Below are 16,170 nucleotides of genomic sequence, written 5' to 3' on the forward strand. Positions count from 1 at the left end.
GAGAGAGAGTGATGGGTATTGTGTTTCTCTGTGTTGTAGTCCACCGTGCTCCCTCGACTTGATCTCGACACGTGGGTCAATTAATTTTAATAAACGACTTGCCGTACAATCATTCCCTATTGTCTCGGTACCGGGTTGCATCGGTTTGGTTTTTCGATACTATCTTCTAACTCAACTTGGGCTGCCACTTGGTTTGGTAATTACCAAATTGACCGAATACCAACCGATGTTTTTAAGTTTAGTAAATTGATTTTTTGATAACTGAAACTAATAAAACCGAAATTGAAAATTATCGAAAAAGTTGGTTTGGTTTTGGTAAATACCGAATCTATCGATTAAGCGATTATCTAAATATTAGTTTTATACACTATTGTTTTTAATACACAAATATGTATATTAAGAAATAAACATAAAAAATTTCATAATAGTATGAATGTGCATTACTACATATACTACATTAATTGTACATGTATTTTAAGTAAATTGGTCAAAAATGCTTAAATAAATGGCTAAAACTTGATTCATATGTACAAAAGAAAGCTATAATAAGTAGATGAATATAAAGCTTATGATTATAAAATTGAAAAACTTAGTATTTTTCATTCTAATTTATATTACAAAAGATTAGTTGTTTTAAAGTTGGTAATACCGAAAACCAAAATACTGAATTTGGTAGATATGATTAAAAATCAAAAAATTTGATTGGTAATTGGTAACTCAATTTTGAAATGTAAAAGTTTGGTTTTGAAGTTGATAATACCTATAACCGATTAGAACCGACCGAGTAACAGCCCTAAACTCAACCGATACCAACGGTTTTTTACTTAAAAAAAAAAAAAAAAAAAACTGAAAATCAATCGATATGTCTGTTTGTTTTGATTTCGATTTTTTTTTTTAATCACGATAATTTTAACAAATTAACTCCTATTAATAATGAAAAATTTTAATTCTTTTATTGTAAATGACATACAGTAAGTGGTGCTTATAAAAGAAATCAATATCTAAAATCTTAAGTTCAATTCTCATCGTCTTGTTAAATAAGATTTAGTTAGTCAACATATGCGATTTGTTTAGAGTCAGAGTCTTCTGTGTTGGAAAAATGTGTAAGTATGGACTTTTAGTTTGAAGTCTAATGTAGACAAAGTTTAGTTTTATCACATTCATATTGGCTGTTGATAGACTAATTTTTACACTCTACCCATTGTAATATTTCATTATGAATGAAGTTTCTCTTTTGATGGAAAAAAAAAAAAAAAAAACATCTATAAAATAAGTGTTTAAGGATATCTCTATTTGTGTAACTCTAGGTTACTTGACCTAGTGGTAATAAGGTTTAATTAGAAGAATCTAGAGATTATCTTTCCTTGTATGATTCTAATTCTATGCATTGTAATCTTCTATATAAAGAGGCCCCTATTATCAATGAGAATATACAACGCTTATCTCTCAATTTCTGATTCCCTAAAACACGTTATCAGCACGCAGCCCTAACCCTGAAACAAATAGCCAAACCCTGATTCAAGAAGCTAAAAACCTTGAATCCGAATACAAAACCTTGAAGCCTTTTCTGCCTCCACCTCACACCTTGAAGAACTCGATCCCAAGAGTCCGAAACCGGCAGCCCCACCTCAAGAACCGGCCGGAAAACCACCGAACCGGCCACCGGAAGCTCTATACAACTAGCAGCAAATATTTCATCGGTTCACCATCTTTCGGACCTCCAATTTCCACCAAATTTTGATAGCAGAAGCCACTTCATCTGAAGTTTCAAGAACCGGAAGAAAAACGCTGAAAACCAATTTAAACCCCACTGAACCGGCAATCTGAATCATCCGGCAGAAGAAGAAAAGAAGAAAAGAAGGCCCAACCCAAAAGAAGCCCAGAAGGCCAGAAGCCCAAGCCCACTGACGCAGACCCCACTGCCACGTCAGCAAACAGGGACCACTGCCACATCAACAAACAGGGACCCACTGCCACTTCAGCGGTCAACGGTCAACTATTTTCCGGCGACACTTTTCCGGTTATCTACAGTAACCCCCCCCCCCCCCCCCCCCCCGGCAGCTACAGTAACTTCCCGGCGACATTTTTCCGGCCAACTTTTCTGTCAAGATTTCCGGCAATTTTTCAAGGTAAACTTTTCTAAAAGTTCCCCTTTTTTTTGAAGTTTTTCAATTTCTTCTTCTTTTCTCAGGGACTTCCAACATCCCTTCTTCTACCCCCCTTTCTTCTTTATAGGGGAGACCAAAAGCCGAACTGTGGGGGTTCGTGCTCACTCCAAGCTTGGAGCTTGTAGAGTCCTCCAAACTTAAAGTTTGTTGAGAAGAAAACGATTGACCACATACATCATCGTTTCGATCTAATCCAAAACCCCTCTTGGAATCGGATTTTCTTGGAAGCGACTACGCTCAGAAAATTCCTAATTTCTTGGAAGTGACTACGCTCAGAAATTTAATAGTTTTTCGTGGTAGCATTTTTCGCTCTGAAACTAACCCTAATCTTGTGTTGTTTTTCAGGATGAGTAACCTGAACAAGTTGAACTTCGTTCCACTAGAGACAACTGGCGCAGGTACCATAGGTGAGTCCGAGATGTGCGCCAACATCTTAAGGCTAATGGACTTCTGGGAGCCATCCAAGAGCCTGGTCAGAACATGCTCTCCAGTGAGCAAGCTACTGCTTTCGAAGCAAAGCAAGCTAAAGCCATAATTCTCATGACAAGGCACATGAATGACGCGCTCCAAAATGAATACCTCAATGAGGAAGACCCAAGAAAGCTATGGGTAGAACTTGACCAGCGATTTGGCAACGTTCGTGACTCCCTGCTTCCTGATTTAGAAGTGCGATGGCATAGCCTCCGCTTTTATGATTTCAAGTCTGTGCTTGATTATAACTCGGAAGCCCTTCGTATCAAGTCTCTGATGGAGTTTTGTGGCCCAGCCATAACTGATACGATGTTGATCGAGAAGACTCTCTCTACCTTCCCCGTCTCTACACTGATGATTTCAAAGAATTATCGGATTGATGTAAATGCAGGACGTATCACAAGGTTTCATGAGCCCATTGGCGCCATGAACGTAGCTGAAAAGCACGACAATATTCTTGTGAAGAACTATAATGCTAGACCCGTGGGAACTAAGTTTATTCCGGAGTCTAACTATAGTCGCGCCGCCAATGGAGGACGCAAGGAACGAAACCCTAAGAGTAGGGACAATTCTGGACATTCTGGTCCATATGTTCGCCCTAAAGAGGAAGGAAATCGCCGAGAGAGACGTACACGGAACCGTAGAGGTCAACGTGTGAAGAGAGAGAGAGGAGGAGCCTCCGACTATGGTGGTAACGCCACCAAGAGCATTGGTCATCCAAATCGCGCCCCAATGGCGCCTCGATCAAGGGAGCCTGACCATAATGATGTTTTTTTTCGATGTGGATCAACTAAACATTGGGCCAAAGCATGTACAGCACCCCAGAATGTTGCAAACGCATACAAGACGTATCGTGAAGCGAGGGAAGCAAATTACATGGAACAAGAAGATCAAGATGGAGATCTCGATCTAAGGGTGGAAGAATACAAGAATCAAGACCCAGAAACTGGCGATTTTGATTAAGTCTTTTTATTTTCCAAGAGATGTAGGCCATTGCCATATTACTTTTGTAGTAGATGCCAATGATATTAGTCTTTCTTCAAAGTAGCCGTACTCAATGTAAAAGTGATGTCTAGAAAGGTTTTGAGATAAGTGGTACTTAAGCGAGCTTTGCTCCACCGACATCTCTCTACTCACCTGGTCACATTTACATTGGAATTACCGAAAGAAGTTAGACGACTACCATTGTTTTGCATTCACTAGTTTATTGGATTAGATTTTCTTTGGTTAAAAGAAACGATGGTGTAATTCCATTTGGCTTATTAATAAAAGTTGAGTTCTCTTCTTTATGACTCCTTTTTAATTTCGAGCTTTTCTACGCTCTTAGGGCAAATTGCCCTATGAATAGCCAACGGATTCCATGCGAAAACGCATGTAGAGAACGGAGATGAGTTCCTTTGCTTAGGCCCAACCAAAAATCTCGTTGGTTGCTTCTAAAGCCTCTCGCTCATTTTCCAAAGCCAGTTCCTTCGGGAACTTAGGACTGAGACTGTCCTACGCAAAGGATATGAAAATACTCATTCTATTCTTACATCAAATCCATGGGGATTCTATGGACTAATTCAACTAACCTGTAGACGTTTAAATATCTCATGATGTTTGTTGACACGCAAACACGCTGGTCACGTGTCGTGCCATTTTCCACTTGTAATGATGCTTATGCTATACTCCTAGCACATATCATATGACAACGGGCTCACTCCCCAAATCATCATATTCAGTCAATTGGATTTGACTATGCTGGAGAGTTTACATCGAAGACTTTCGATGGTTATTGCATTGGGACTGATGTTGGACATCATATTCCCATGTACACACCCAATTGGTCTCGCGGAAACGACTACGATGATAGTCTGGACATTGGTAATGCGCACCACTCTCCTTATATCCGCTTGAGGTGATGCAATATCGCATGCAGCTATGCTAATTCGTCTACGACCTACCGCTACTCCATGTACCCCTGATTTACAGCTAGTGACTGGGTATAAATATTTTGTACTTACGCACATTTGAGTGAGCCATTTATGTCCCCATTGCGCCGCCACAGCGAACTTTGATAGGTCCTTACAGACGAATGGGCAACTACGTTGGATTTGAGACTCCAACAATCGTCCGCCACTTAATGCCCTTGCAAGGCGATCTCCTTACCGCTAGATTTGCGGGTTGTCACTTTGATAAGACAGTCTTCCCGTCGTTCGGGGGAGATAAGAATACAGATGTTCAACAGGAACGACAGGAATTGAGGTGGTCTGTCCCCACTATGTCTCATCTCGATCCCTATTACAGTGACGAGATCACGCAAATATGCTGCAAACATGCCTGCAAGGAATGACGTCCCTACTAGAGGACGTAGTGTCACCCTACACGGAGGTAGGCATGATGCCAACGCCAAAGAGAATGACACTCTGGCGTTACAGGCCATGGCCCCAGCTAGGATGCGTGGGAGACCCGTGGGTTCGAAGGATACTTTGGCACATTCCAATCCTTTGATCATCAAGACTCAAAATCCGTCTCATGAGTATCTTCCGGGTTATGGTTATCGTTGGGAGACGTCTTAATGTCAGAACCTATTCCTGAGAATATAGAGCTCTATGAAACTTACACTAGTGTACATGAGACGTGGGATAGAAATTCCATCATTATTGATGATGTAGTTGCGTATTTCATTGCGCATGAGTTTGTTGAGTCAGATGATATCGAACCACGCTCCGTTGATGAATGAATGCCAATGTAGAGAGTTTTGGCCTAAATGGAAAGATGCGATCCAGGTTAAGTTGGATTCTCTAACGAAGAGAAGGTTTTCTGAGCCAGTAATGCCAACTCCTCTTGACACAAAACCTATTGACTAATGGGTCTTCGTTAGAAAGCGTGATGAGAAAAAGAGATGGCAATCTCGCCTTATGGAGCAAGGCTTCTCACAAAACGCCCTGGAATCGACTACGATGAGACATATTCTCTTGTAATGGATGTCATTGCACTCCACTACCTTGTCAGTTTGGTAGTTTCCGAATAACTGAACATGCAGCTTACAAATATGGTCACTACGTATCTCTATAAGGATCTAGATACGGAATATACATGAAGGTTCATGGTGAACTTCATTTACCCAAGTCATGTGGCTCTAGACCATAGAGCGCGTTTACAATAAGATTGAAACGCTCACTAAAGTGACTACTTGATTAGGAAAGGATATGCCCACGCTTTTTTATGACAAGTTTCGGATTCTATCAAGGTTCATGTTAGACATGATCTTCATTATAAGCCCTTAAAGAGTTAAGGGAAACCGCTGAACACTTGAAATCCGAGTTTGAGATGAAGGATTTTGGGAGAACACGATTATGTCTCGGTTTAGAACTTGAGCATCGTGTCGATAGATGCTTAGGCATTTTGACAAGGTCAATCCTTCAAGCACCCCCATGATCGTCCGTAGTCTTGATCCTGAAAAGGATCCTCTTCGTCGAAAGGATGATGACGAAGATGTGCTAGAGGCAGAAGTGCCTTACTTAGTATAATAGGCGCATTATTGTACTTATCCCAATGCACAAGACCAGACATCTCATATGTTGTGAACTTGTTAGCTAGATATAGCTCTGCGCCAACGCGACGCCATTGGATTGGTGTAAAAGATATCTTTCGATATTTGAGATGTACGATTGATATGGGCATGTTTTGTCCCTACAAAGAGATGATGGATTCAGAACCATCACACACCAGGTACGCCGCCAACACTGGCCTGCGTCCACTATCCCCATCCCAAAACGACATGTGTTTTGGAAGGTTTTGCTGATGTTGGGTATCTCTCTGACCCACACAAATGTCACTCCCAAACTGGTTAAGTGTTCACCATGGGAAAAGACCATGATATCTTGGAGGTCTACAGAATAGACCGTCGCTATATCTTCGAACAATGCAGAGATCATTACTCTTCATGAAGTGGTTCGTGAATGAATATGGATTAGATCCATAATTACGCATGTTTGAACAATTGTGGTTTGAAGTCTACCACAGATGAGCCTACGAGTATTTAGGATAATGCTGCTTGTTTTGAACAAATGAGGCAAGGCTACATCAAAAGCGATAACACCAAGCATAATCAGCAACAACAGACTCTCCTCGAGATCAAAGTGAACTAGATTCAATCTGAGGATAGTGAGGCAGACTTGTTTGCTAAGTCATTGCCCAAATCCACGTTCGAAAAACATGTGGCAAGAATTGACTTGCGGAAATTATCTGAACTCCCATGATCGTAGTCATCAGGGGGAGGCGCAGACATCAGGGGGAGATGTCTACATGTTCACCTCGAATCGTGAAGGGTGTGTTGTGCTCTTTTTCCCCTTCGACCGAGGTTATTTTGTCCCACTGGGTTTTTGTTACTCGGCAAGATTTTTAACGAGGCAACGAGAGAATCACAGCGTTTGGACAACACAAGGAGGAGTGTTTAAGGATATCTCTATTTGTGTTTGGCCCAAACTCTAGGTTACTTGACCTAGTGGTAATAGGGTTTAATTAGAAGAATCTAGAGATTATCTTTCCTTGTATGATTCTAACTCTATGCATTGTAATCCTCTATATAAAGAGGCCCCTATTATCAATGAGAATATACAGCGATTAGAAAATCCATGAAAGTGACCTCTGCATCCAGAATTACTTGCATGCTTAGACTAATGAACGGAGCTTTGCCCCACGACGACGACTTGGCAGTGAAACCATGTTCACCTGTCCAAGACTTATGCTTGGCATGCTTTTGATCTACGAGGCGAAGGAATTGGTTTCCAATCAGCCAATGCCATGTAAATAGAAAGATGAGTACCATTTCCTCTTGTCATATCTCATGTGATAGATCTGTATCCGCCATGTCTGGTCTCCAGCATTGAGTATCCGCCATGTCTGGTCTCCAGCATTGAATGGTTCTGACATACAATATTCATTAGTCAACTCTGATAAATTATCCACCATCCAAACCTGCTTGCACATAAAGGCATCATGTAGCTTTGATAAATGCTCTCTTTTGCGTTTTCTTCTTTCTTTACACACGAAAACCTCAGCTCCAAGCACGCAGGTGTCCTCAATGAGAGATAGATATCCAATCGAGGCATAAGCTTTTATGTGCAATATTCATCAGTAAATTCTTTAACGGGCATAAGCTTATCAAAGCTGGGCCAGCGAAGCATCACCCAATGAAAGCAACTTTCCTTTGCAAAAGCATCTTCAACAACCAAGTACGTACTTGCCCTTTTCCTGATCAAGAAAAAAAAAAATCTGAAATCGACAGGTTGGATTAATAAGAGGATTGTTAGTTCCAAATTAATTCTTAGTTGCTGAATTCAATATATAATCTCAACATATATATATATATATATATATATATATATAAACAGAAACTAATGGAAAGATAATAATACGCGGTGACAACGAGACTGAGAGTATCGTTCTAATGTTTGAATCCTAACATATGAGTGCATTAATATTTGAATCCTAATATAAACTGATTGCATATAAACGGAAGCACTGACTTGATTCTTGAGAGAGGCTTGCAAAACAATGTCCTAAGACAGAATTTCGTCTCCATACATGTGTTGTGATTTGCTTGAACGTCTGTCCTGCAGAATACAAATATCGTTTCAAAGCGTTGCATAGATATCTTGAAACCCAGCGAACTTCGTTGAAGAAAAAGATGTTATTTTGCAATGAACTTTGACGTCCTTTTTATAAAGATGTCAAGAAAACTGATCCTTAGTGAAAAAGATACAACCCTAACTTTTAAGTTAATTACGACTCTATTTTGAAAGTATTTTTAGTACCATTTGGTAAAAGAAGTTAGAAATTCTTTTGAATTGTAAATCACTTCTTGTAAGAAGAATCCCCTTTGATCGAACAGAGTTTGAAGCCCAAAGAGCTTAAGGTGGAGGCTGCCCCCAAGCCTAGGAAGAAGAGGGCATTTAAGTTGGTTGTTGCAATTCCTTCGGATAAGGTGGAGAACATGGACACAAGCAAAGGTAAAGACTAGGTTGTTTAGCACCCTAAAATAGAGTATTTTAGGAATATGAATAAATCAGGGACGGCACTTGATTGCTTTTGGAGGTTTCCTTAGTAGTGTCAACCCTGAAGTTACTTTTCTACTTAAAATTTTCACTCTAAAGCTGCTAGAGTCTTCTATTTTAAGTTTTTATTCTATGGCTCAATATTATCGTAGTCCTGTTTGAGTGAGTCATTTTGTAGTGTTCTATTTTTATTATTAATGAATGACAACTCATTTGATAAAAAAGAGTTCAAAAAAATAATAATAAGTAATTACAATATAATAATTTAATTCTGGCAGTTTGATTAGATTTTTTTGAATGTAATTTATCGGTTTTCAGTTTCAAAAAATCCACCTCAACTCCACCGACCATGAACACTTTGGTCAGTCCACTTAAAAAAACGACTGGTCGTACCAGCATTTCATATCTCAAGTCTCTCTGCTTCTCCACCACGAAGAAAGCAGAAATCATTTTCAACCATGGAGCTCTACTCTGCTCACCACCACTATCTCCTTCGTCATCAGGACCCAATACCCAGAGTACTCCTCCGCACTGTACGGGTATTCCACAGAACTCTGCCTCCTCAGAGATGTCACCGGCGGATTCGGCGGCGGTGTCTCTCAACAACGACGGCGGCCCTGATGGAACAGACGGGAGGGAAAATGGTGGTGGAGCTGGTTGGAGCTTTCAACGAGCTCACAGAAAGGATGGGCATGGTCTCCAGCAGCGGGTCCCACTTACTCTTCAAAGCTCTCAAGCTCTCGATTCCCTTACTCCGCGCCTTGCCTGTAACCCCGGACGGTCGTTCTTCACTCTCCAAGGCCTTGTCTTTTGCCTTAATTCTCGCAGACCTTCAGGTGAGTCCCCCATTGTAACTTTTAGATCTTCAATTTGATATCTTCCTTTCGATCAGCCAATTTATGGGATGTCAATTAATTTTGGGTGTGTAGATGGATGCGGAGGTGATTTCAGCTGGGATGCTCAGACCAGTTCTGGAGGCCGGAGCGATTTCGATACTCGAGGTTCGAAACCAGATCGGTACCGGCACTGCTCATTTGTTACACGAGAGCTTGCGTGTGATGAAAATCCCAACTAAAGTTGATGTCTTGGATGATGATAGTGCTGCTGCGTTGAGAAAATTCTGCTTGACATATTATGATATGAGGGCTGTGATTTTGGACTTGGTTCTCAGGCTTGATATAATGAGGCACCTCGATCATCTTCCGAGGTATCAGCAGCAGTTGGTAGCTCTGGAGGTGATGAAGATTCATGCACCTTTAGCTCATGCTGTTGGGGCTAATTGGTTGTCATTGGAGCTTGAGGATTTGTCATTTCAGTACTTGTTTCCGAATTCGTATTTGTATGTGGATACATGGTTGAGGAGTCATGAGACTGGAAGTAGGCCTTTGGTGGATGTGTACAAGGAGCAGCTTTTGCATTCGTTGAAAGAGGATCCCTTGTTGGCGGGGCTGGTTGTGGATGTGTCAGTGAATGGGAGATATAAGAGTCGGTATAGCACCATGAAGAAGCTGTTGAAGGATGGCAGGAAGCCGGAACAGGTAAATGACGTGCTGGGGTTGCGAGTCATATTGGAGCCGAGGTCTGGAGAAGATGAGGCAGAAATGGGGGAAAGAGCATGTTATAGGACTCGTGAAGTTGTTCAGTCATTGTGGAAAGAGATGCCTCACAGGACAAAGGATTACATTGCTAGGCCTAAGGCGAATGGGTATAGGAGTTTGCATATGGCAGTTGATGTGAGTGACGGTGGCAAGAGTAGACCTTTAATGGAAATACAAATTAGGACTCAGGAGATGGATATGTTGGCAGATGCTGGGACAGCATCCCACTCTTTGTACAAGAGTGGTCTTACAGACCCTGAAGAGGTTTGTTGAAATATGATGCACTTGATACCCATTAATTTGAAGGTTTTTTCTTCTGATTAAACATGTGAATCCATTTTGAGTTTAACTTGTTATATCAGAGACTTATATGATTACTTGATGATCAGGCAAAGCGGCTCAAGGCCATAATGATGGCTGCGGCTGAACTTGCAGCATTTCGCCTTAAAGATCTTCCATCGGCCAATCATGAAGGCATAGAGACTGAGCAAAGTAAGAGTGATAGAGTGTTCCGCCTTCTTGACAAGAATGGTGATGGAAGAATCAATATTGAGGAACTTAAGGAAGTGATGGAAGAGCTCGGTGCTCCAGGGGAAGATGCATGCGAGATGATGCAACTCCTTGATGCTAATAGCGATGGTTCTCTTAGCTCAGATGAATTTGATTTGTTTCAGAAACAGGTAAGTTAAAGACTGATATCTTTCATATTGCGTAACAATGATGGTCACATTGATAGGCTACTTTGGCAATATGACCATCTTCATGACTAAAGTTTAGCTTTTTGCCACATTTATTGAAAGCATTGATTCTGGTTGCAGGTCGAGTTTATGCGTAATTTTGAGGACAGAGATGAGCAGTACAAAACCGAATTGAATGAGAAACTTCAGATTGCAGAAAACAACAGCTTGATCCAGGTATATGCTGAAGATCTTAGCGGCAGCATTGCAAACTAGATTTACTGGCATCTTATAGTTATCACATTCACCATGTATATAAGTTATTACTTACTACAACTGTAAATATCAAAAATCTCATGTACTACATCATTGTTGAGAGGTCTAATGTCTGGTTTCTAAATTTTACTCATGTCATGTATCTGTAAATCTGTAATTAGCCATTTAACATGGCATTCTCATTCATGATTTTAACCAAGAATGTATTACCTTTACTTCTATATATCGAAGGCTTTGCTGAATGAGAAGTATATTAAATGGTTGTTGCCTAACCAGAAGGAGAACTATTATTAGATGGAAACTAGTTACATGGTGAGTATCCTGTATTTGTGATATATTGATTACACACTTTTGATTCAAAAATGCGTAAGAACAGTTAAAGTATGCAAATATCCAGAATGATAAAACAGGAAGCGATGCCTGAATAGTGCAGAGAGTTACATACAGCTACCCTCCTCATCACAATTTGTAACATTAACCGGAGATAAATCACGTCCTGTTTCAATGAGCACCACATTAATCGGAGTTCGGACATGCCATAGGTCTCCCGTTGTTAACTCCACAAGATATGAATTACGAGTGCATAAGCCTAGATATGTGAACTCAAACTCTGGTAATGGTGCATATAGTTGTGAAGAGGAGTAGTTGTTATTAACATCGAATGACCTAATGCTTCCCTCAGCATAACATAGGTAGAGTTGGCTCTTAAAATATGACATCTGAAGGAACAAAATGTACTGATGCCAGTCCAACTTTGTTGTTCCTGATCCTGCTCTTCACTTGATTTCATTGAAGCCAAGCTAACCACTCGCTCTAACAGAACTTGGCTACAACAACACAACTATTCCGGTCCAAAGCAGGATCTGCAGACAAGGTAACCTTCTCAAGATAATATCTGGTTTTCAAGGAAGTGAGAAGAATGAGAGCAACTGATTTTTGAAGAGGGTTAACAAGAGCGATGGTCTTTCAATGTTGGTCTAGGGTGGCCAACCAACCATGGCTACAGTCAATAAGTAGCCTGTTCGTTTGTTCCATAAGGCACTACTGGTGACACAAGATTGTTGATGTACACTGATGTTGTACAGTGAACTAGGCAAGATTTTTCCATTAGTTGGAGTATTATGGACTTCTTTGACACCTGAAGGGATCAAGAGCATGGGAAGTACCTTATTAAGCCGCCAGCGCTGAGTAGAATGATAGTCCGGTGCCAAATTTTGTTCCTGCCATATGAACAGTAGTAATGTGCAATCTGCAATAGTATCTGGGCAACTCTATTTTATAATTTCTGGTATTCAAAGCTATCTGAATAGTGGCTTAAGGGTCACCCTACTGGGGCTACTGTTTGCTTTAAATAGTATTGCACTAGGAATCAGTGAAGATTGAGCTTCAAACCAAAATAAAGAATGTTTTGAATATGAAATTCAATTGAATAGAAACTTTGTTTACAAGTAGGAATCAGCTACGTACTTTGATGGTTTAATAATGAAACTTTCCGTGCATGAAGAAAAGAATTTTTCAATTTTCAGACTCGTAGTTTGGCCCATGGCTTTAGTTTATTGAACCCCCCCCCCCGACCACTTTAGCTTTAAGAATGCTAGTAACGACATAGTTTGTATGCTTCTTTTGGTGCAATACCATGTGTGCTTGGTTTTGCTTCTAAAGCAAGAATAAAAGATTGTACACACTGAAACTTCAGAATTTGATTCTGATTTTCAGTGAAGTATAAAAAGAACAGATTGAGTTAGTTGTCTCAAGCCAGTAGAATTGTTGAGAAAACCAGAAGATCATAATGGCTGGCACCGGATGGATTATTCAAGTTAATGAAGATCTCAAGGACATGGAAGGTCTTTCAACAGAGAAGCATCACTGGAATAAGGGGTCAATCTACAAATTACCAGCCAGCCTCACAGACATTAACAAGAAGGCCTACAAGCCTCAAACAGTCTCCTTCGGGCCTTACCATTATGATCCTTCAAATCCAATGGAGGAACACAAGCATCGCGCGCTGCTTCATTTCCTCAAAAGATGTGGAAAGTCTGTTGAGCTGTTTGTAGATGCATTGGCTGAAGTAGAGAATGATTTGAAGGACTCATATACTCTGCTTCATTCTGTGCCGAAAGAAGTTACAGACATATTCCTGCAACTGATGATTTTAGATGGCTGTTTCATGCTAGAAATTTTAAGGACTGCTGCTCATGTACAGCTGGAAGATTATGCTCCTAATGATCCCATCTTCAGCAATCATGGTAGGCTCCATGTCGTGCCATACATCAAGCGTGACATGTTAATGCTAGAGAATCAGTTGCCAATGCTTGTTCTTGAAAAGCTGGTGGCAGTTGAACATGATAAAGCTAAGGTAAGGTATGTCATGAGTCATGAGTAATTGATTAGTTAGTCTGTCAAAAGTTTTATTGTAAGTTAGCAGTAATGACTACATTTTTTTGGACAGGATGAAGGGTTTGTGACCAAGCTCATACTCAAGTTCCTCTGCTCCTGCAATGTTTCTCCAAACATGGCAAAGGGTGTGCATGTATTGGATGTGTACAGGAAGAGTCTGCTTCAGCATGAGCCTGATCACAAATATATTCGCCACAAAATAAGATCAATGGAGCGTGATGATGAGATTATCTGGTCCGCAACAGAGCTCAACGAAGCAGGAATCAGGTTCAAGAAAAGTGCAACTACAAGCCTCAAAGACATCACATTCACCCGGGGAGTGCTGAGGCTCCCTGTTGTTCTTGTGGATGACACCACTGAGTCCATGTTTTTAAATCTGATGGCATTTGAGAGATTCCATGTAGGAGCAGGAAATGAGGTGACATCTTATTTACTCTTCATGGACAACATCATAGACAATGCAAGGGATGTCGCCCTCTTACATTCGAAAGGGATCATCCATAATGCTTTGGGGAGTGACAAAGCAGTGGCTAATCTGTTCAATTCACTCTCTAAGGATGTGACACAAGACCCAGATAGCAGCCTTCAAATTGTGCATAAGAGGGTGTATCACTACTGCAGAAAGCCGTGGAATAGTTGGCGCGCCAATCTTATTCACACTTACTTCAGAAATCCATGGGCTGTTATCTCTTTCGTTGCTGGTGTCTTCCTCTTTGTGTTCACTATAGCTCAGACTGGATATTCCATATATCCCTATTACCGTCCACCAAATGAATCTTCTCCTTCCACTGTCATTCTCGTTCCGGCTCCTCCTCCTCCAAATCATTCATCATCCGACTCCACCTCCCCATCAACACTTGTGATTTCTTTCATCCTTGTTACCATGGGATGCATGCTTACCAACTGATGGATTCAGTAAATTGTCTGTGGGGTTTCGCGTTGTTTTCTTCAGTGATTTCTTTCCTCTCATTTGTATTGATTTCTTTTTGTTTGCGGTGAATACAATCTTGAGACTTCACCTCCTGTTGGAACAAATTCCTCACCACAACAATGGTTTATACCAGCATTTGAAAGTTGGAACGTGAACTTGTTCAATCCTATATATTAAAATTGCTTAGACTTCTATACCTATTAAAACGTGAAGAGAATGACATACATCACAAGGGGCCGGGGGCCGGGGCTAGCGTGAGGGATAATGCATGTGGCACCAAATTAAAGCAATATTCGATATAATCTTATAAATAAAAATCTTTCCTATTTACAGATACTACAATCAATTTAAATCTCAAAATGCAAGCCGGATTAGTAAAAGAGTAGTGCTAGGGATCCCAAAATTTTGTACCAAAATTACTTACCAAATGACATGGCACATGCCATATCATCAATTTATTTGGAATTTCTGTTGACATGGATTTCCTTGTTAGATATAAAATAAATTTCATGTTTTTTTTAAGAATTAAGAAAACTTATATTAAATAAAAGTCACAATTAAACAAAATACCAAATTAATTTAGAAAATGAATAGATGCAGTTGTTATAGCAATCTAGCTCTTTGCAACCTTTGATACCCAGATCAAAATATATATTAGAAAAAAAAAAAAAAAAAAGCAATTCCCACATGAAAGATTATAACTGGGTCTTTGATGTTTGAGTTTTGAATCGATCTCTACAAGTTTTCTTAATGTCTTTCTTTATTTCTTTCTTACCTAAAGCTTTTGCAGTTAAATGAGGCCTTGAAACCATGGCTTATTCCGATCATCATTGGATAAATAGAACTGAGTAGGGATGAGATCAACTAGCTTGTCCATAAATTGAGAATGCTGATGGATAATAGACTTCAAATAAAGAATTGGATAAGAATCAATATTGGTCTCTCTATCCGTTTTATTCTTCATCCTTTTCCCCATTTAAGCAAGATGAAGCCAATTAATGAATAATATTGGCTGCTCTTCAAGAGAAGCAGTGTAATTATATTTGTAATTGCTTTGGTTTTTGTAAAACATTAGGGTTTTGATAATATACAAAATATTTTCTCAAAAACATTCTGTTTTTAAATTGAAAATAAATAAAGCCATGTCATTGAAATTTATGGAATGATTTGATGAAGTGTTGTATGCCACATCATTTGGTACTCAATTTTTGTATAAATATTTGGTGTCTCAAGCATTTCCTTAGTACAAAGTTAGGCCTATACCATTTTATGTACAGAAGCTCCAATACATACATGGAAGAGAGTGAGAGGGAGAGAGAGTCTTACATTATGCAAGCTTGTTTTTTATTACATTATGCCTATGAATTATATACTATCAATTAAAAATGATTCATTGTAGTAGGTAGTATGTTACTAGCTTACTGTTCGATATTTGGACAACATGAGCTTGCTTGCTTCTTTGTATTGTAGTAGGTAGCTTGCTTCATTGTGATTTAAGTGCATGTTTGGTTTATTTATGTGTAGGAATTTGATGCTAATTACAAGAACGGTTCAACTTCGAGTATGAAAAATGAATGTCACAAGTATCTTGATCAAGAAAGGTTGGAAAGA

General features: G+C 39.8%; 2 protein-coding genes across 2 annotated transcripts; both read left to right on the forward strand.

The window, feature by feature from the left end:
- Positions 1 to 9,086: 9,086 nt before the first annotated feature.
- LOC112200631 (probable GTP diphosphokinase CRSH, chloroplastic) lies at positions 9,087 to 11,473 on the forward strand. The gene is made up of 4 exons (XM_024341653.2): positions 9,087 to 9,516; positions 9,610 to 10,542; positions 10,668 to 10,958; positions 11,097 to 11,473. The coding sequence occupies exons 1-4, from the start codon at positions 9,139 to 9,141 to the stop codon at positions 11,229 to 11,231; spliced, it is 1,737 nt and encodes a 578-aa protein (XP_024197421.1). The 5' UTR covers positions 9,087 to 9,138; the 3' UTR covers positions 11,232 to 11,473.
- Positions 11,474 to 12,870: 1,397 nt separating this feature from the next.
- Positions 12,871 to 14,696, forward strand: LOC112199532 (UPF0481 protein At3g47200). The gene is made up of 2 exons (XM_024340536.2): positions 12,871 to 13,587; positions 13,681 to 14,696. Exons 1-2 carry the CDS (start codon positions 13,021 to 13,023, stop codon positions 14,533 to 14,535), a joined length of 1,422 nt encoding a protein of 473 aa, XP_024196304.1. The 5' UTR covers positions 12,871 to 13,020; the 3' UTR covers positions 14,536 to 14,696.
- Positions 14,697 to 16,170: the final 1,474 nt, after the last annotated feature.

This window comes from Rosa chinensis, chromosome 4 (assembly GCF_002994745.2).
Source record: "Rosa chinensis cultivar Old Blush chromosome 4, RchiOBHm-V2, whole genome shotgun sequence".
Taxonomy (NCBI): Eukaryota; Viridiplantae; Streptophyta; class Magnoliopsida; order Rosales; family Rosaceae; genus Rosa; species Rosa chinensis.